This window comes from Rhinichthys klamathensis, unplaced genomic scaffold, assembly GCF_029890125.1.
Source record: "Rhinichthys klamathensis goyatoka isolate OS25496 unplaced genomic scaffold, OSU_Roscu_1.1 h1tg000172l_1, whole genome shotgun sequence".
NCBI lineage: Eukaryota > Metazoa > Chordata > Actinopteri > Cypriniformes > Leuciscidae > Rhinichthys > Rhinichthys klamathensis.
The window spans coordinates 40,450-60,976 of record NW_026606702.1 but is presented as its reverse complement, the minus strand read 5'-3'; the positions used below and the strand labels follow the sequence as shown (position 1 = coordinate 60,976).

Here is a 20,527-nt window from a genome sequence, read left to right as displayed (position 1 = left end):
AACATAAAGAGTTCTTAATATTGTGATATGAATATAATCAGGTCTAACAGGGTAACAGGCCATTCTGACATTCTTTTCAAATAAAAAAAGATAAAGATAAAGACAGACACACTTTCACAGGATTAGTGAAATGTCGTAAAACATGACTTAAAACAACTGGTTCACATACAGTAGAAAGAAGACCATAAGCATTCTATTTTTCATTCTGTTTATTGGTACATTTCTATTACAGAGCAACTACTGAATGGGAGCACACAAAGACCATATTTCGAAAAGTAGTACATGAGAAACTTACTAAAGGAAAAAAAACTTTTACAAATTGCTGAAATACAATTCCATGACATCTTATTTAACATATTTCTCCATGAATTTCTTGTGGAATTCAGAGCGCAGTGTGTCATTAATGAAGCGCTTTTCTTTACGTGATTCATCCACTCCTTTAGCGCAGTTCTTAAACACGACATCATCATCCCACCTGCCAAAAACAGAATATGTTTGTGTGGACACGTGGAGCTGTTGATATTGCTGGACTCAAGAGTACAGAAACTATCACACTATTACTATGCAACATAAAAATTTGTGAAATGTTTACTATTAGATGGGCTGTTAGGCTGAAATGTTTACTATTAGTGTTGCATCATCTTATATTTAAGCATTTTTTTTTTTGCTTTGGGTATAATTCTGCAACATGAGTTTGAAGGTAACTTAAAGGAGAAGACCAAACAATCTTGTTACTTATTTTTACCACCACAAAATTACCTTCTTTTCACACTGAATGTGTTCTGGATCTGCGTTTGTTGTTGTTGTAGTTGTTGCTGCTGCTGCTGCTGCTGCTGCTGCTGGCCTGCCAGATTAAGCAGTGGATTCCCACTCAGAATGTTCTCCATACGTATCCTCTCCTCTTCTGCTTTCTGCTCCCTTTCCTTAATCACACACAGAACAACAAAAACAGTGAAGACTCAAGCCAATAAGATATCAAGCCAAAGATAAATGCACATGAAGGCTGGTCATTATCACAAAAGAAACCCTGACAGGGTGACCACGATCATTGGTATTGACACAAATGTCAAGATTTAATTAGATTTTGATTCACAAGCTTGCAATTTGATTTAATTCCAATCAATATATATTAGATAAAGTATATTTAAGGCAGTTTTTATAATTCTAAAATAACCTTATAGTAGCTGCGTTTCCATTACAGATTTGCACAAAACATTTGCGATATTTTCCAAATGTCGATAAAAAACTATTGCGAAATTACGACGTTTCCATTAACCGATGTTATGCGACTGAAGCGTAATTCTTTGCTCTCGCAATAAGTCATTACAAAAATCATGGCAACGGATGTTGGTAGGTTTACATATATCCAAGCCACCGCACTAGCCATTATTTTTAATTGAAGGAGACATAGGCATGTTATCCAAGCATTAATGGCAAGGAAAGCCCCTTATACTGGGGAGCGGCTGCATATGACGTGTTTCTGGGTGTTTCTCCCTCATATCTGCTTGAGCTCTTGATAGTGGTATTTCTTAGTGGTTTAGAATCCAGTATTCCCGTAATTCATTTGTCTTTTATGAGTTTAAAAAAAGAACTCGGTCTCGTCTTCTGTCCAAACATACCACGTTATCTACGTCAGGTGATCTGTAAATGAGCCAAACTGTTTCCATTGCAGTTTTGCGAAATATTCCTTTTTCGAACTGCCTGAAAAACAACCTCATGCGAACATAATTTTTATTTTGCGATATGTGGGAGTTTTTTGCCAAATTGAAATGTTTCCGTTGGCCGTATTTTCAATTCGCGTGATTTAAAAGGTAAATGGAAACGCGGCTAGTTGCAATTATGTTTCTACACCAATTTGGTTTTGAAATATAAACATTTGTACTGTGGCTGTTTTCATTCATTCAAACATTCATTAAATATTGAGGAATTTGTTAAGTACATACATACATAATAATGTAGTATAGTGCATATATTTCGCAAAATGCTCCTCTCTAGAGTTAATTTTTCTAACTAACTATCAAGCTACAGCCAGTGCATGGATATTTTAAGTTAAATGCAACATTTCGTGACAATGTTTACATGCTGATTTATTGAAATCTTTTCACGATTGAAACATTGAGTGATTACGAGACATTATACATTTTTGGTAAGTTCTACTGTATCCGTCAACATACCTTCTGATGTTCATTCAGGATTATTTTGTGCTATAACTAACTAGTAGTAAAGAGAACGAGATGATCTGTTCAATTGCCGCTAAAACTAAGGCCCATTAAAGAGCGCAACAATGGTTTTGACTAAAAGATTGATACTTGGGATTTAAGAATCAATATCAGTTAATCGAAATGAGAATCAAAAGTCTAGATATCTTTATTTTCAACCCAGCCCTAGCTGAAATTATTTGATATGATAAAAAAATTGGTGATAATTGGTCAGCGAGGCTCACCTTCTTCTCCTGCTCCTCAGCTCGCTCCTTCTTGATCTTCTCCAGTTCAGCCAGCAGGGCGGCAGTGTCATCATCACTGTCAGAGCCGGAGTCAGAGTCATCTTCATCCTAAAACACAAACCTCATTTAAACTGCAGCCAAAATCAATCCGTACAGCGAAGTATATATAAGAAAGAGTATGTACATCAGTGAGGGGATCGTCAGCATCCAGGTTGGCCGCAGGAATCTGATCCAGACGTGGCCGCTTGGAGGAGGATGAAGACGATGACGACGAAGTTGTGTGTTCTGAAGGAAACAGGAAAGGATCATGGTCAATGAACACATCTTGACCGAACAAAGCCACAAAATCCTTCCTCACCTCTTGCTCCTCTATCTCTGCCCTTAACAGCAACTCGCTCCCTCTCCTCCAGCTCACGTCTGAAATCACGAGCTCTCACCTCTTCTGGAGCATCCTGAGTGGGCTGCCTGCAGGGACACAAGCATATCAGTTTTTTTTTTTTTTTTTTTTTTTTTTTTATTCTGCATGAAACTATCACACAATCATTGAGTCCACAGGTACTAGACAAATTCTCCCCAAATAATTGATTCTTCTGCAAAAGAAAGTCTGTTAAGTCTTCACCTGTATTTGATCTTGGTGTGTCCTGGCAGGTCTCTGCTGGAGTATTGTTTGGACAAAGCGCTCAGATCACCCTCTCCTTTGCCCCGTCCTCCTCGTGCGGGCTCAAACGTTGGCCTTGCCGCTGTGGTCATGTTTAGTTACCTGAAACTAATGATTTATAACATCAACTTAATTATATGACATCTTCAGTCAAGTGTCTGATAAAGTTTAGAAGTGTTCTACACTATGTAGATTTCATATAAACACATGAAACATGCTTTTGACCACAGTTGGAAAAATACAAAATTGCATTTGGGCATAGATTAATGTTGTTCTTTTTATAAAGTAAAATATAGACATCTATTTACTGAATGTTCCTTTTGGTATGAGAATGAGTAACTTATGTCGAAATTAAAGCTAACGTATGTGATCCTCAATGTATGTAATAACGCATTGATAAGTTACTTTAGGGTCATGTAGATAATTTGTTTCTGTTTCTTTTTAACTATTAAATTCATTAGACAAAATGGAATGACAACCCAATTTCTAGACATTTTAATTGAATCTATCAAAATTCTAAAAACAAGGAACTTTGGAATATTTTCTTTGTTTAATGAATATGACAGAACACACGTGTAACGCCCATTTAACGTCTGTAATGTTGACTGTTTCTATTTTTATGTTCTCGATAAAAACATGCTAGCTTTACGTTACGTTACTTGTGTTACATTATTTTACACTCACCTGCAGCAGGACGATATTAATCCCGCGTATAAATATGAAATTATCAACGAGAACACAAATTAAACGTACTAACCCTAAACAACTAACTAAACCAAGCGAGTTTGTATTTTTATTTTTTGCGATTAGCCCTTCTGTTGTTGCTCATCACTTATATCCCATCAGCCACCGCGATATGCACACTACAGTCACGTGTATGTGGGGCCACGGTGGCCGCAGCGGGACAAACGTTGAATCGAAGAAGCGAGAATCAAATACACTTCATGATAACACAACGGATCGTTGTAAATCTGGAACAAATAAATGGAATTATATTGTACAATTGTATAAAGTTGTGTAAATACACAGGAAATACTGACAACAAAAATTAAAGACTAACGTTTTATATTGTTGTTGCGCAATGTTAGACATGGACTTATACTGACACCTAGCTGCGTGGATGACACATCGCACAAAAATGTCTATGTCTATGACTGTTACAGATGAGTACTTGGCTTTTACCGTATATGGTACTATGGAGAAATACCATAGACAGTATAAGAAGAGAAATACGCTGTTCACAGTCAGCCATTTTTTTCCACACGCGAATTAAAGTGATCTTACCAAAATAAACAAATCATATTTGGTTGGTCATGTGAGAACTCATGATGTCGGCCCCCATGAGGCGACCCGCTGTGTGAATGGTGAGCATTTACTTCTTAATCATCAATATAGTTCAGGCGTCACTATTTTAATTCGTTATTTTGTCATCCTACTTTTCAGAACAGGATCATCTAGCAGGTTTTGCAATACCACTTAAAAATCTAAATAAAATGAGCCCGCCTCCCCCCTAGGCTCTGATGATTCTGTTATAACAACAAGTTCAATAGAGAAATACAGACCTGTCAAAGTTTTGTGAACTCAACTGCTTCTTTAACTGAATTGCAACATTCTAAAATGAATTAACGTGCCTGCTAAAAAAAAACTAAGTTGTAAACAAAACAAAATTGAAAGTAAGAGTAGGCTACACTTGGAATAGTATTTATTAAACTCTTAAAATGCTAAACTATAATAACCTTGCACACTTTCACCAATTTGAATGCATCGATAATGGATACGCACACAAACTAAGGTTTTTACCAGCTTTAATTTTCCTGAAACGTCTGTTGCAGAAAAAAAAGTACAAAAGTGTCTGACAGTAAAAAGATGCAAATGCATGGAGGGACATAAGAGAGGCTCACTCACTAAAACAGCAGCATCTCATACAGGCCTGCAAAATTAATCTCTGAAAGATCACCAATACGAAGCCAAACAAAACAGAGTGATTAATTAATATACAAAACCACACAGTTGACCAGGCAGTAAGACATGCAATAATACAGTCTTTACGTGTGTGAGAGTGAGAGAGTGAAAGAGAGAGAGATGAATTGAGCATCTATAAAAACTGTTCAGTATATCAGACAAGTTCAATTCATAAAATTTCCATTTATTTGTTGACAGCACTTTCTACTTCCTGTCAGTCTGTTGTCAGAAATCCTGAAATGTTTTGCATATGAGATCTGAGGCTGTGATCAGCCAGGGCTCCTGAAATGGCTCTATACAGTTCTGTCTGTTTTGTAAATATGTGTGATTACTAAAACCGCTGAGAACAGCCAAAGAAAACAAACAAAAATTATTATAATAATTGAGATTTTTGCATATGTGACATCATCAGAAGAATAAAACACAACACACAGAGAACCTGTGAGCAATGGAGGGTGAAGCTTCCTCACAGTAATGACACATCAGGGAAAGAGGTCATTGTAATGGCGTGAGGTCATTGCTATGGTAACAGCAGTGAGCTACTGCTGCGGTCAAACTTCTTGCCTTTCGAGAGTGCAGCAACCTGTTTCAACAATTCTCTATTCTTCCCCTGAGAGACAAACACAAACCCACAGTAAGTGAATTATACATACATACACACACAATTCAAAAGTTTTTTCTTTAAAGAAAAATACTTTAATTCAGCAAGGATGCAATAAATAAAAAAGATTTATTTAAATAAATCAACTTTCTATTATTTAAATAAATCAACTTTCTATTCATCGAAAAATAAAACCGTTTTCAACATTGATAATAATAAGAAATGTTACTTGATCAAACTTCAGTCACATGACATGATCCTTCAGAAATCATTTTATGCTGATTTGATGGAGTAATGATGCTGAAAATTCAGCTTTGCCATTACAGGAATATATTACATTTTAAAATATATTCAAATAGGAAAAAAATATTCACAATATTACTGTTTTACTGTATTTTCAAAGTGCTCATCAAAAAAACAGACACAATTTCCACAGTTTTAACAATCACAATACTGACTGATAATGACAGTTGTTACCAGTTAAATTCATTAATTAGTATGTGTGGTGATTTGAGTTTGTTTTAAACACAAGCTTCTGTGGCTATTTTCATGGCGAGAAAAATTTATGGTAAAAATATTTCAGGTTTTTACTATTTATTTTTCACCAAAAACTCTAAAACTATATTTGGTTTAACTTTAATTTCTTCAGAAGAGTTAACTGAATGAAAAAGGTTTCTCACTGGGTTAAACCAGCACAATCTAATAAAACATGCTTCAATGATAAAGAGGTTTGACAGAAAGAACATGTTGGTGGATCTTCTAGTATTAAAACTTGTGTCATCCTGGAATGGCCTATTCTGCAATGGGTATAAACAATCTGGTCCCATCGGTTTGAGATTTGATAGAAACTTCTTCCAACATTGGGGCTAATTTCGTGAAGTTTGTTCATAGTATATACAGATGATCACATTCTCTTTGCCATTTGTTATTAATATAGAAATTAATTATTGATCCATAGGAGGTACTGTGCAAATTTTGATGACTGCTGATGTGGTGATTTGAGTATTGGAGAGTGTGTACGGTGTAAGTGACCTGTTGTTGCTCCATGGCCTCTTTGTGTGCTTTCTCCATGTTGTTCATCTTCACCCGCATATTTGACTCCTGATACTGAAAGTCTGCCTTCAGCTCTGTCAGCTGAAACGTAAACAAATTCAGAAAATGTTCTTTGCACACTGTATTGGCAACACTGCATAGGAAGTTCAATTGGAAATTATTGTATTGCAACTCAAAGAAATACACCACAGTCACACAACAAATGCAAACCCAAAACTACATCAATACAATTTTTGTATCTTCACTTATAGACTTCTAATAACAGCTTAACCATTCAGCATAAATATCTCCGGCAGCAAAAGGACTGTGATGGGGGTGGCTGATCACAGACAGCAGGATGAAACTCAGAAAAGAGTCTAATAATGTTAATTAACACGTTTATGGATCCATTAATCTTCGTGTACTATTTTCTGTATCTCATTTTAGAGTTTGTTATATATATATATAAAGAGGAGTGTAAGAGTCATATGATTCTGATTCAGTGAGTCATACTGTAGCTTGGAAGAGCTACAGCTACAACACTGACTCCATGCGAATGTTGTGCCAAAGTCAGGAAGTGGCATCACAAATTACCTTCCTGTCTTTCTCAAGGATGGTCTGTTCTCTCTGCTGGAGCATGCGCTTCAATGACATCACTTCCTCTTTCAGTTGGCTAATCAAGATGAAGTTATCCGTGCCTCCAGAATCCATTGACTGAGTGATTGAACTACTGGAGGGAAAGAAAAAAGAAATGTTTGGCATTGAAAGAAAGATTTTGTCAGCCTGTCCACACTGAGAAACCGACAAATAAAGGGACAATTGCAATGAGAATTACCTGTCTCCATTGGATGGCTTGGTCTCTAGTTTGGGTTTTTTCTTTGGTGTTTCCTTCTGAATGCTACATAAGAGAAGCAAATTAGAGTCAATCCATCTCAGAACAATCCCACAGCATGGACAAAGAGACACTGACCATCCTGAATATTAAACTACAGCCGGATAGTAACAGCATGTCTTGTGTGCATGTAAAAGAGACATCTCACCTCTGCTTCCACAGCCCCTGATCCTGCTCTGGACTTAAAGTACCACTCATTCTGTAACACACACAGTGACAGCATTTTTTAATAAGCAATAGGGGTGGGAATCTTTTGGGACCTCGCGATTAGATTATATTCTTCAGGTTTCTCAATTCTCGATTTTGAATCAAATTTTGATTTGATGTGCATTTTGATTGTAGTTTACTGTTTTGTGTTACTTTTCTAAATTGACTGTAGACAGATTAATAGGTCTAGAAGAAAAAAAACGACAAAAAATTAAATGTGAACCTTGAAATTTATTTAGTTTTTCTTCCCATTTTAGTCAACACAATATTATAAAAACAAATGCCCTTAAAGCTGACTACAATCATTACACACAGTCTTCTCTAATAAAGCAAGGCTGGCAATTTTATTTTTGATATTAAAAATAGGAACAAAGGAGCAAATTACAAACAATAGGAAAAATATAATATAAAAATATACAAATGAAATTTTAAAATACTAAAGTTTTTCAGATAGTTGCATAGGTTTATTAAACATGTAGTAAGTAATAGTACTGAAATGAAATAATCAAATGTAAAAATAAAACACTATAGTTTTCACTGTATGAAGTGATTCAGTCAAAAGTTATTATTAACATTAATAAAACGGATGGCAACAATTTATGAGGCGGCTGTCCCTTTAAGAATGAATGCACGGATGTAGTTACACATCCGATTTTCTCCCATTTGTTTTCGTTCGTGTAGTATGACATAATAGACTCGGTTTACATTGAATACTCCACAGTCCACACGATGTGCATTTTTGTGTTTGTAGCTGTGAAAAAGAACTGAATACAAGATCGCATGCATGTGAGGCAGCATCTATGCGCATACTTCAGCTGTGTGTCCGTCAGCGCGAGCACCGCATTGAGTCTTTGTTCGCGGCTTATTGTGATTAAAGTCAATAACTTTTAGTACTGCGAAGTTAAAGTCTTCTATAGAAGATAGAATCGCGATTCATATATGAATCGATTTTTTCCCGCACCCCTAATAAGCAAGTTTGTGTTCATATGGTTGGTTGCTCATTGGGGGTGTGCCTGGGTGTTGATAGTGCGTGAGGGCAGGTGAGACCGAAACAGCACACATTGCCATCTGTGTTTAAACAGGCACTCAGTAGCAATTCGGATAGGCACAAAACAATACTAAAAGCGCTGGGCACAATAATGGAAGCAGACTGATGGCCTGCAGCGTGAAAGACGCTAGGGAGAGTCGAGGGAAATGTCTGCATCATCACAGAAGTGTCTCATTTAAGAGTGTTTTTAAGCCTTGCCAATTTAAACGTTCAAACGCTAGAAGACGCGAAAGAGAATTTGCGTGCTCTGTGTGAGAAGTTTTGTGGAAAAGCTGCGTCTCAGGCAGCAAGTGAATACTAAATCGAATTCGCTTTTAAGTCTTTTTGCGCTTGAACGGACAAAAAAATAGATTTTTTTTGGCCTTTTCTCATTAACATAGCACATAACGAACTGTACTGAAACCATGATACAAACCGAACCGTGAGTCATTTGAACCGTTACACCACTAGTGCTCATGCGCTTTGGTTGCTTGTATTTGTATAATCATTCGGGCTTACTTGTGATGTGAACTTCCGTGTCTGTGGTGCTGATGATGATGGTGTCTCTGATGTTCCTTCTCACTGAGGGAAGAAGAGTTGGAGTGGGAAGAGCCAAGGCCTTTCCGCTGCTCTTTTGTTTTTTGTAGAACACGCCGATATGACAGTGTGCAAAGCCAACATAAGAGCTTCCCATCCACCTGCAGAAAGAAAGAATTCTGCATGAAGTGTGCCCAGTGTTATTTTAGTATTTATATAATAGAGCATTTATTATACTTTTATTAAAGTTTTCATATTCAGTTAACTATAATAATTTTGTAGTGCTATTTTAACATTTCTATTTAGCTTTAAATCTCTTTTTACTTAATTTTTAGTATTTTCCAAGGCAATATTTCTAGTTTGTTTCCATTTAATATTTATAATTTAATTTATTTTAAATAAGCATTTCATATTAAAATTTTAATAGCTTTAGTTAACAATAACACTGTGCGCTCTTATTACGCATGCTGTACACTCGGTTTGCATTTTGCCATGATGCATAAACACCTGATGTTACATTTTTTTTAACTTGATACTTCTTAATATTTAATAATGATTAAAAAAAAAGTGCTGCAGCAGTTCAGGTTAGAGTTTAACTCATATTTTCAGCAATGTAATTTCAAACAGAATATCCAGAAAGAAGAATATTGTTAAATGTAAAAAATAGTGCTGTCTCGGTTGCTTGCATAAAGTCAAAACTGCAGGTGTGGGCTGCAATCAAATTCAAGATGGATTCATGGCCATAAAATAACGTTAACATGGTTTGAATGTTTTAAAAGTAAAGTAAATTTTTCTGCACTACCAGTATCACCAAAAGTATTTGCGAAAATAATAAATGTTTTCAAACAGGTTGCCTTCAAACAAAAATGACACCAGCTTAAAGACATAACGGCAAATGTTTCCACATCTATAGTAGTGGCCAAAAGTGATGACCAGATATTTGTTCTAGTGACCCAACAAGTTCGACTAAACCATCAAAATAGAGGAAAATATTTTATATCTTAAATATGAGGGAAGAACAAAGCACTAAACTTGGTTAAGGTATTTAGCTGACAAAATCATTTCGCAAAAAAAGCACAAATTTTATTTTACTATGCATTATTTCGATAGTTCTCTCTTGTTGTTGCATGCATTCATAATTTTTTCTGGATGTCAGCCTGGCCAAAAATAATGTCTGCAAATTTGGGTGATCATTTGTTAAATGGGATTTAACGATTCAGTTCTGTTTTGTGCATAAACCAACAGCAGTTTTGTACAACTTGCTCAGTAATTAATGACAGACATGATTGAGCTTTCAATGTGCTGAAATCTGAAAACAGTAACCCTTCAATCTGTCAGAGCACGATGAATCACATCACACACATGCAGGCAAGAGAACACAGCCAGAGTGTGGATGAGTAATAAGACTGAATAATAATGTGCATGCGATTGGTCACCTTTCTCCTGCCCTCATCCTTCCTGTCGAATGCACACTGCTGCTTGCACTGTTCGCAGGTCTGTGGCGGGCCGTACTTCTTCTCAGAGTTGGTGCAGCGCTGACATTTGGTCCCAATGAATGCAGCAATGATGTTACAGTACTGACATGGCTTCGGCTGATAAAAGAGGAAAAGATGTGTGTTAGACAGTGCATTCATCTGCGGGATTTCCAGTAATTTAAACATATATACTCTCAACATGAACTTACCGTTCCAAACTGTTTGACATTCTGTGCACATTTCTTACAGATAGTGTTGGTTTTGCTGAGAAAAAGGAAAGATCTTCCATTAGCGCAGATAGGATGATACATGTTTAGCAGACACTGTGGCTGGTGAGCAAAGACTTAGTTTCCCACCCTGATTGTCTATATGAGAGTCTCACCTCTCCTGCTGAAACTCTGACCTGCAGAAGGTGCATTTTACTATAGGGTGCGCGATCCGACACTCCTGGGAGGAAAAAACAACCAATGATAGTGTAAACTTAAAATGTGCTTTAATATAGGTGTAAATAGGCCACATAAAAAACTAACAATGGCAGGGCAGTGTTGTATAGTATATGATTCATGTTACAATTTGATATACTGTATGACTGCATCTTTAGGCGTTTTCACACTTGGTACTTTTCAGGGGTCTGAGCATGGATCGATGGATTTTTGGCCCATATGCGAAATACTCCAAACAATATCATCCCTTTTAAAGCGAACCAAACAGGCATCATTTGGACACTTTAATTTGATCATCAAATGTCTCCATAAAAATCTGCTATTCATCAGGGCTGCTTCTGCTGACAGATCTCTCCAAATTATTAATTCCCAAAATACACTTGTCTAGGTCGTTCTTATTCCAATCGCTTCCAAATTCTGTGAGAAAGACGCAGCTGTGAGAACGTCTTGTTTATGTCTTATATTATTATTAAAATACTGTATGTAATAAATAACATGTATGTTCAATAATGTATGGAGTAAATACTTGCTAGTTTTCATAATGCCTGATTTCCCCAGTAGATTTATTTAAGTACATTACTGGTTATGTACTTTTTTAAATATTTAGAATGAATGCAATCACTAGTACATTACTGGTTATGTACTTTTTTAAATATTTAGAATGAATGCAATCACTGACAGTAGCCTACTATTTTAAATTGAAAAAAAAAAAGCATACACATATTGCATCAATACTAGACATTAGGACAATTGTTAAATTGTAAAAACAATTATAATCATTTAAAACGTTTAAAATGTATACTATGAAATCTGTGATCTTGTGCCGCCATCTGTTTCTAACACATTTATGCATTATTAGCAAAGTAGAATCATGAATATTTCTGTGCTGATCACTATTGCCTTATGCCATAAATAAACACGATTTAAAGAAAACAACTCAAAATAAACTTGATGTAGCCTATACAGGTGGACGTGTGATAGAGCAATAATATGGATTAGTACTGCAACAAAATTTATATTTTTGTGCCAAAGATGTGTTTTTATATTATGTTCAAAGTAAAACTAACTCAACAGAATTTGTAGAAATGTTGTTTGACAAATTAATAAATAAAAATAAATAAAAACTGGGTGTCACAATGTAAGTGAATTTAATAAAATGTTAGGGTAAAGTGTATAGGGTCAGGCATCGCGCATTAAATGTGACTATATCCAAAAAGCAACAGTAAGAACACAAAGAGGTTTGAGACCCCATTACTACTTAAGTGGACCAAAAAAGAATCCGAGTCGTAGAACTGTTTTCCCCCCACTTGGTTCATCGTTTGGTCCACTTCAAGAGGTTTGAGTTCAGTTGTTCTATTAAAGAGGACTCAAGTGTGAAAACATAATTGAAACATAAATAGGTTAGGACATCAGTGGTGTTTTAGCTGAAACAATGTCTGGATGCATCTGCCGTTCACAATTAACACTTAAATAACTCTCTGACCAAACACAGACACACATTTTTCCCGAGACTGTTGAAGCGCATGTAAACAGTACGTGCATGTGTACTCTCACCTTGCAGAGCTGCTGGCCCTGCGACAACTCCTCGAACGGGAACCGCTGGTTACACTTGGTGCAGGCGTACAGGGCCGATGTGGCCATCACCAACCCCACAAACACACAATTGCCGCTACTGTTAAAATATAACTACACTTACGCGAGGACGACCTTTAACATATGAGACGAGGTAAGACCTGAGAAGATTCAATCCCAATTAAAACGGCAACTAATCCCGATACATAAAATGGATCCAACCATTTAAAACTGCTCTACGAATACTACTATAAAAACATCAGTGGCTTATAACCTACTCATGACTAAGAACTAAATATAAACTAAAATATGGTCATACATAAAAAGAATAACTAAAACCCTGATTTCATAGCTCGGTATTTCGGCTCCTAGCGATAATTTTTGCTTTCTCCTTTTTGTATCTCCGTCGACGCACGAACCGGATGCGACCTGTGACTACAAAGGAAAGATTCAACAGCCAATCGGGAGCCTGTGCCAATGGGCGGGAAGAGTGGTTTTAAAATATTAGCACCAATCAAATACCTCGTCCCACCCCTTTAAAGAACCACGCAATGTTTTTTGTGACGTGTTAGTGATGTAAAAATATCACCCTTTCTTATACAGTAAGAGTGAAAAAAAGTCAACAATTTCTGATGAAAATATTCGGATCTGATTTTGACACTAAATGCTCCTTTTGTCAGAATGACACTGAAACTCTTCTTCATTTGTTTTAGTCGTGACACTACTTTTCAGCTCTGGAGAGATGTTAATCTGTTTATCTCAAGGTTTTTCAATGAATCCTACATCTGTTATTTTTGGATTTTGTTTGAAGCGGATCCAAAATGCTTTATAATAAACCTAATTCTCTTTCTATGTAGATTTTATATTCATAAATGTAAATTTTCGAATAGTAAACCTATTTTTTTAATATTCTTACAAAACATTATTTAGGCCTACTTTCAATTTAACTCTCGCTTAAAAAAGCTCTCAGAACATGTACAATTTGCACGGCCTACAAACTTTTTTTTACTGTATTCAATGTGTAATCTTTTATTAATTTGTGTAATGCCCTCCTCTTTACTTTTCTTTTTTTCCTTTTTCTTTTTTTTTTTTGGTTTCTGTCTTTTTCTGCTTTGAGCTATTGTTTGTTAATGTTTTCTTTATTCTCTCTATTAGTGTTGTTCTTAATTATTGTTATGTTCTAATTTTCTCTAATCTCTAATGTTCATAAACTGAATGTTCAAATAAAGCATTTTTAAAAAGTGAAACAGGAAAGAATACTTTAAAATTGTCTCAGACAGAAAAATTTAGTAACAGAACGGTGTATATTAGAAGCAATACATCCCCCTTCAGGAATAGAGAGAACCCAATTGTATTATAAAAAATAATTATAATAATTGTTTAATTTATTGGAATTACAGTAAGGGCATTTAAGGAATATTTAATATGATCATTAGGGATTTCCAGAAGATTAATCTAAATTGTATAGCTGTAGAGAGCACATAAACAAGAAAAATAGAAGGATTTTAGCAGACAGTCAGATTCCAATAAAAATTAACAAAAATGTTACAGAAACCCTAACATTATTATATTCACTTATTTAATCTGAACTATTTTTAACCACAATGTTCACGACACAAGTATTGCGTTTTGCTATGTTCTGCTCATTGTGCATTAGTATGCAGTTTACTGAAACTTTTAGGCTCATATTACTGACATGGAAACTATTTGTGATAGATATAGATTTAAAGATATCGATATAGATTTAAATATATAGATATTTCAACTAAAGATATAAACTTTATACACACACAAACAAAAGAACCAAATACAAAATACTAAAGATTACATGCACATGAAACTCTTTAAACGTCATGAAGTCCATGTAAATGTAATCTTTAGTAGGTTATTTTGTATTTGGTTCTTATGTGTTTTTTTTCTACACTCTTTTCCCCATGTGAATAAAACCTTTATTATCTATAATGGTTCAGCGCGTCACTCGACGCAAAATAAACGCGACTGGCGTTTTATTATAACGCACAATTCTGTGCGCCAGATAAAAAGATGGCGGATCACTCGGTAAGTAATGGATAGACGGTTGGTTTTTATGTTGTCTTATTCGCGATTTAAATAACATTTGTCATGTCTTTGTTGGTCAATGTGATTAATAATTGCGTTATGTCATCATAGGGTGAGATCACTGAGGGCTGTCGACTGCCTGTGCTGCGAAAAAATCAAGAAAATGAAGACGAATGGCGTAAGTATCCGCCTGACAGCTGCGGATAGAATGTAAACACAACATTTGTCACAAGCGCAAAACTAGCTACACGTAAATAGCAGTATAAGTATATTTGAGGATATAACTGCTTGCTTGTCCAAAAGTAATTGATCATTTTGTCTCTTAATAGCTTTGGCTGAAATTCTCAGTGTTAAAGACATCCCAGGGAGAAAGCTTTACTATGTCCACTATATTGACTGTGAGTATTAACTATCAGCCGGACTAAATACTTTGGTTATTTACCTAATTTCTTTCCTCCAGTGTCAATATTTATATAATGCATGATTCCATTTATTTAGCCATTAATTGAAAAGAAAAAACTCAACTAAATTTGTTGTTGTTAGTCAATAAGCGCTTGGACGAGTGGGTTACTCCAGACCGACTGGACATGAAAAAGCTCCAGTTTCCCAAGAAGGAGGCGAAGACTCCCTTGAAAAATGGCCTGCCTGGGTCTCGGCCGAGCTCCCCAGAAAGAGATGTGGTAAGAGAATCTACTCTGTACCCAGTGACACTAAATGTAGAAACAAAACTCCCCCACATCAATGATAAAAAGATCTAACATTCACAGTTTTTGTTCAAATTTGCATGCTTTTCAGTCCATTTACCATCTTGTTACTTTCTGTTTAAATTTAGAAGAAGAGTCTAGATCTCCACGGTCAGTCTGCTTCAGCTCCTTCAAGAGGAAAAACCCTCCCCACACCGGTACAGACGAACTCTACCCATTGTATTTTACTCATCAATCTGTCCTACAAGAGTTTACGGCGAATGGGCTGAATTAAAGACTAGTTTGAATAAACTCATTATACAATTTCCAAACAGTGCGAGGGAAGCAGTGTTTGCCTCATCTCAATTTCAACTGCAGATTCCAGAACCTTTTGTGTGACATCTAATTTAAAGATATTTATCCCACAATAATGGTTGCATTGTTAAAGGGATTACATGAGATTGAAACTTTGCACATTTAAGATAGTCGATACGTTGTTAATATTTGTTGCACAGGGAATCAAAGGGATAGTTCACCCATTTTACAAGTTTGGAATGACATGAGGGTGAGTAATTAATGACATAATTTTCATTTTTGGGTGAACTATTGAATTAATAATAAGATGTTTCATTAATTCTAAAGCAAATCTATTAATTTTGCAATCTTTATGTAAAAGCTCTAAATGCATCCAGACCCCATTAGTCATTCTCATTACTTATTACTCCTTAGTTATTTTCATGAGGTAAGTGGCAGGTATTTACTCATGGTTATGTTTTTATATATGATGGATTTTAGTGCCTTTTAATGATTAAAAAGTAACACTCGTTTCTGTTTGATCTTACAGAAAAGGAAAGCAGAGTCAGTCTCTTTGGCAACACAAGTGACCGCAGCGACCCCAGTGCCTTCACTTCCTGGTTCTGCAGAGGCGAGTCAGGCCTCTGTATATCCAACAATTAGAGATTCCCCTTTCAGCATTAAATCCAGAGAGGAGCATGAACCACTCACTTCTCTAACCACAGTAAGAAATTAATTTAAGACCAGTCTGTCTCTTCTTGCATAACACCAATAATAATCCTTATTATTTTGTAAGTATAAAGTATTTAATTTAATATTATTTAACAATAAAACCTTTCTTTATTTCCTCTGCTTCTTCCACCTGGAAGAATGGCACAATGTCCATTCAGCGTCATCTCATTCCTCCTCTGCCTGGGAGAAAAAGAAAAAATTGTGGAGGGACAGATGAGGTAAGTCCTGCAACCTAAAATATACATCATACATTTCATTGTTATTTGGCAAGAACATGATGCTGTAAAATGTTATGAATTAGAAATGTGTTTTAGGGCAGTTCACATTTCCTTTATTTCTCATGAAGGAACTTTGTTTATTATGTTAAACAAATTCTGTGCTATGCAAAGTTTTACTTTAAAAACCAACTCTGACTACCAATGAGATAGCAAGTCTGTACCTGATTTTAAATCAAAACCAAATCCATCAAATGTGTTCCAATTAAATATAACTCTTTCTGCTCCATCAACTACCCTACTCATCTAAAGTGTCCTAAAACATTGCAACCCCTCGTGTTTTTCTAGATGGTAAAGGTGTTCCAGAATAACAGTCCCCGCTGCTCCACCGTCTATTTGCTGCCAGGAGAGGTCCGGCTCATTTACTTCCCATTGCTTTGTTGAGTGTCTTGGCAGAATGGAGGCTTAAATGAGAATTCCGGTATTTAGCACTTTGAGTCTATTTTCTAGTTTGTTTTGGATGAATTAGAGTGGTGGACACATTTTTACGATGGGTCCTGTCTCGACTTTTGACTCTTTTAGAATCGCCTTTGACCGATTCAGAGTGGCTTCACTATAGCAAATAACACGGATTGAAATCATACATTGCGCCGACATATTTGTTTTTAATCATCAACGAACACCACTAACCACTTGGTGAGTCGCACAGTTTTGAAAACGAACGTTAAGGGTTGTTTCAAGGACATGTTTGTGCATGCCAGTAGACAGCCACTCTGAAGCGGTCAAAGGCGATTCTAAAAGAGTCAAAAAGTTGAGACAGGACCCATCGTCAAAATTTCTGTGTCCACCACTCTAGTTAATCCAAAACAAACTAGAAAATAGACTCAAAGTGCTAAATACCGAAATTCTCCTTTAAGGCTGTTAAAGAATCACAGTTTCTTGATAGAATGGATTCTGTAAATGCAGTATATATATTTATCAATATATATGTACATGTATAAGGAAATCGGGCAAATGTGACATTAATAACAATGAAAAACAAAAGAGTTTACATGAAACCCACAAACATTTTTGAATATGAAAGACATAATTTTTTTCATGTTATCGATGTTTCATACAATTCTCCCTAACACTACTCTCTGATCTCAGGACTCTCAGGACAGTTCAGATGGAATCCCATCTGCCCCGCGCATGACCGGTAGTTTGGTGTCTGACCGCAGTCATGATGACATTGTGACACGAATGAAGAACATAAACTGTATAGAGCTGGGCCGGCACAGGCTGAAGCCTTGGTACTTCTCCCCATACTCACAGGAGCTCACCTCTCTGCCCATTCTCTACCTCTGTGAATTCTGTCTCAAATACCTCAAGAGCCTCAAATGTCTTCAAAGACACCTGGTAAGAGTAGTTTCAAGACTTAAGCTTAAGGTGCGGTCACATTGGCGAAATTTCATGGACAATAAAAAGTCTATTGTTAGTAGCTCACACTTTCAAACCAAGCAGCTTTTCTGTTGAACATTTCCGGCCTTATGTAAAACTCTAAATAGCATGGAGGATTCCTATTGAAATGACCCACTAAATTTAGCTGGACATTAATAATTATGACCACATCTTTAAATAGCTGTTATTGTATAGTTTCACATACCTTTTGTAGAATTTGCACTACATTTAATATACAATTACTCCCCCTGTAACCTTTACAGACAAAATGCAACCTTCGGCATCCTCCAGGAAATGAGATCTACCGCAAAGGAACCATCTCCTTTTTTGAAATAGATGGCAGGAAAAACAAGGTGTGTAATAAGACTCGGATGATCCTCCCCCCTCCCCTTCCACTAATAATGTCCTGTGCACTGTTGCAGTATGTACTGTACATCTATGTGGTCTCTTGATGGTCTTTTAAATCTGTAATTCTTTTTTTTTTTTTGCTGCACAGGCATATTCCCAAAATTTGTGTCTATTGGCCAAATGCTTCCTGGACCACAAGACCCTGTACTACGACACGGATCCTTTCCTCTTCTATGTTATGACGGAGTATGACTCAAAGGGTTTCCATATAGTTGGCTACTTCTCAAAGGTATATTCCATCTGTGGTTTTTTTAATCCTTCAAACATTAGCTTGTGCTATCTTTATTTAGAATGAATGCCTCTTGTTTTGATATTGTCTAATATAAGGTGTTCAAATACTTTGAGGCCACTGTATTTAAAGTGACCATGAAATCAATATGGATTGATTGTTTTTTATGGAATTTTGCAGAATGTAATATAAATGATTTATCTGGCACATCATTATTTATTTTTAAATGAATGTGCCCTCTTTAATCAAAATAACTTTCCATGAGTTGCAATGACATCTCTCCTCTTCTCTGGTGATTTGTTTACTGGTGTGAGGGTGGGACAATCTGTCATTAACATGACATCACAGCACAGCACAGCAATAGCTAACCACATTCCAGATGGACAAAATCAAGTCTCTGCCTACATTTTGTCTTGTTCGAGAAGCTTTTTCATATATGCGACATACGTATATCGAATATACGTCACAATAAGGAAGAAAAGACTTCATGACGTTTCATGACGACTTTAATGTCTTTTTTCCTCTTATTAAAGGAGAAAGAATCAACAGAAGACTATAATGTAGCCTGTATTCTGACGTTACCACCTTATCAGAGAAGAGGCTATGGAAAACTACTAATTGAGTTCAGTGAGTAATTTTACACTTCAGGACTAGTCAAATTTGGTTAGTTAGGTAAGATTTTTGCTTAATTTTCCTAAATTTTATTTGTGAAATATAATAAGCCCTAAATCATGTCATGGCCCCTGTTTCACATCTCTGTTTCCAAGGTTATGAGCTCTCAAAGGTGGAAGGAAAGACAGGTACCCCAGAGAAACCTCTGTCTGATTTGGGCCTGCTCTCCTACCGCTCATACTGGTCCCAGACCATTCTGGAGATACTCATGGACCTCAAATCAGAGAATGGAGAACGGCCACAGATCACCATCAAGTGTGTGCCCACTCTTTGTATTGTACTAAACAAATACTTTGAAGGTACAAATTTCTAGCAGTGTTCTCGCTTTTATTGTTCTTAGTGAAATAAGTGAGATCACGAGTGTCAAGAAAGAGGACGTGATATCAACTCTTCAATACCTCAACCTCATAAATTATTATAAGGTAAGAAATCACTTCCAATGAAAAGTAATAATTAGCTATATTCTTTGCAAATTCAGATACTGAAGGGGCCTTTTAGGGTGATTGATTTCGCTCTCTTCCCTTGCAGGGTCAGTATATCCTCACCTTGTCCGAGGACATAGTGGAAGGTCACGAGCGTGCCATGCAGAAACGCCACCTCCGCATTGATCCTAAATGCTTGCATTTTACTCCTAAAGACTGGAGCAAGAGGGGGAAGTGGTGAAGTACAGAGAGAGCAGGGCCACTAGCTCATAGATACAGACACAAAGGAATTCAAACCAACATAAATACTGTAAATAAACTTGTATTTATGTACTTTCATGGTTTTTATAAGTACTTCTCTACAAATATGGAGTCATTTAAAAAATGTAACTGAATGTGATAATGTGTAAATAAACAGTCTGTTTGTACTGTTTGGGGAGCTGATTTTACTTACTTAAACTGGGAACACGGTGCTAATTTATGATGAAACCTTTTAGTGGGTTTTAACACCATGTTTTCTCACAT

At 36.1% G+C, this 20,527-nt stretch overlaps 3 protein-coding genes across 4 annotated transcripts; 1 reads left to right on the top strand and 2 right to left on the bottom strand.

The window, feature by feature from the left end:
* Positions 1-191: 191 nt before the first annotated feature.
* cwc15 (CWC15 spliceosome associated protein homolog) lies at positions 192-3,978 on the bottom strand. Its single transcript, XM_056260009.1, has 7 exons — positions 3,786-3,978; positions 3,063-3,203; positions 2,802-2,908; positions 2,628-2,728; positions 2,444-2,551; positions 760-923; positions 192-475 (listed from the first exon to the last, which is right to left on the bottom strand). Exons 2-7 carry the CDS (start codon positions 3,191-3,193, stop codon positions 346-348), a joined length of 741 nt encoding a protein of 246 aa, XP_056115984.1. The 5' UTR covers positions 3,194-3,203; positions 3,786-3,978; the 3' UTR covers positions 192-345.
* Positions 3,979-4,891: 913 nt separating this feature from the next.
* fam76b (family with sequence similarity 76 member B) lies at positions 4,892-13,299 on the bottom strand. Of its 2 annotated transcripts, none has more exons than XM_056260008.1 (10): positions 12,832-13,299; positions 11,217-11,281; positions 11,044-11,098; positions 10,796-10,951; positions 9,342-9,520; positions 7,737-7,787; positions 7,532-7,594; positions 7,291-7,423; positions 6,697-6,798; positions 4,892-5,673 (listed from the first exon to the last, which is right to left on the bottom strand). In XM_056260008.1, exons 1-10 carry the CDS (start codon positions 12,916-12,918, stop codon positions 5,584-5,586), a joined length of 981 nt encoding a protein of 326 aa, XP_056115983.1. In that variant the 5' UTR covers positions 12,919-13,299; the 3' UTR covers positions 4,892-5,583. The 2 variants fall into 2 exon arrangements, with proteins under 2 accessions (XP_056115983.1, XP_056115982.1); XM_056260007.1 differs by having other exon boundaries at positions 7,291-7,426; positions 12,832-13,297.
* Positions 13,300-14,874: 1,575 nt separating this feature from the next.
* On the top strand, positions 14,875-20,435 carry kat5a (K(lysine) acetyltransferase 5a). Its single transcript, XM_056260002.1, has 15 exons — positions 14,875-14,907; positions 15,019-15,085; positions 15,237-15,305; positions 15,451-15,587; positions 15,740-15,808; positions 16,435-16,608; positions 16,754-16,834; positions 17,180-17,242; positions 17,981-18,229; positions 18,535-18,624; positions 18,768-18,908; positions 19,442-19,535; positions 19,676-19,835; positions 19,921-20,002; positions 20,109-20,435. The coding sequence occupies exons 1-15, from the start codon at positions 14,893-14,895 to the stop codon at positions 20,241-20,243; spliced, it is 1,626 nt and encodes a 541-aa protein (XP_056115977.1). The 5' UTR covers positions 14,875-14,892; the 3' UTR covers positions 20,244-20,435.
* Positions 20,436-20,527: the final 92 nt, after the last annotated feature.

Coding starts and splice junctions, on each gene's coding strand:
- fam76b (XM_056260007.1), bottom strand. CDS start 12,918: ATGGCCACATCGGCCCTGTACGCCTGCACCAAGTGTAACCAGCGGTTC. Junction 11,282..12,831: donor AGGGCCAGCAGCTCTGCAAG/GTGAGAGTACAC, acceptor TTTTCCTCCCAG/GAGTGTCGGATCGCGCACCC. Junction 6,799..7,290: donor TCCTTGAGAAAGACAGGAAG/GTAATTTGTGAT, acceptor TTTACGTTTCAG/CTGACAGAGCTGAAGGCAGA.
- cwc15 (XM_056260009.1), bottom strand. CDS start 3,193: ATGACCACAGCGGCAAGGCCAACGTTTGAGCCCGCACGAGGAGGACGG. Junction 2,909..3,062: donor CACACCAAGATCAAATACAG/GTGAAGACTTAA, acceptor GTGTCCCTGCAG/GCAGCCCACTCAGGATGCTC. Junction 2,552..2,627: donor CTGACGATCCCCTCACTGAT/GTACATACTCTT, acceptor TTTGTGTTTTAG/GATGAAGATGACTCTGACTC.
- kat5a (XM_056260002.1), top strand. Junction 15,086..15,236: donor AGAAAATGAAGACGAATGGC/GTAAGTATCCGC, acceptor GTCTCTTAATAG/CTTTGGCTGAAATTCTCAGT. Junction 19,536..19,675: donor AAAACTACTAATTGAGTTCA/GTGAGTAATTTT, acceptor TCTGTTTCCAAG/GTTATGAGCTCTCAAAGGTG.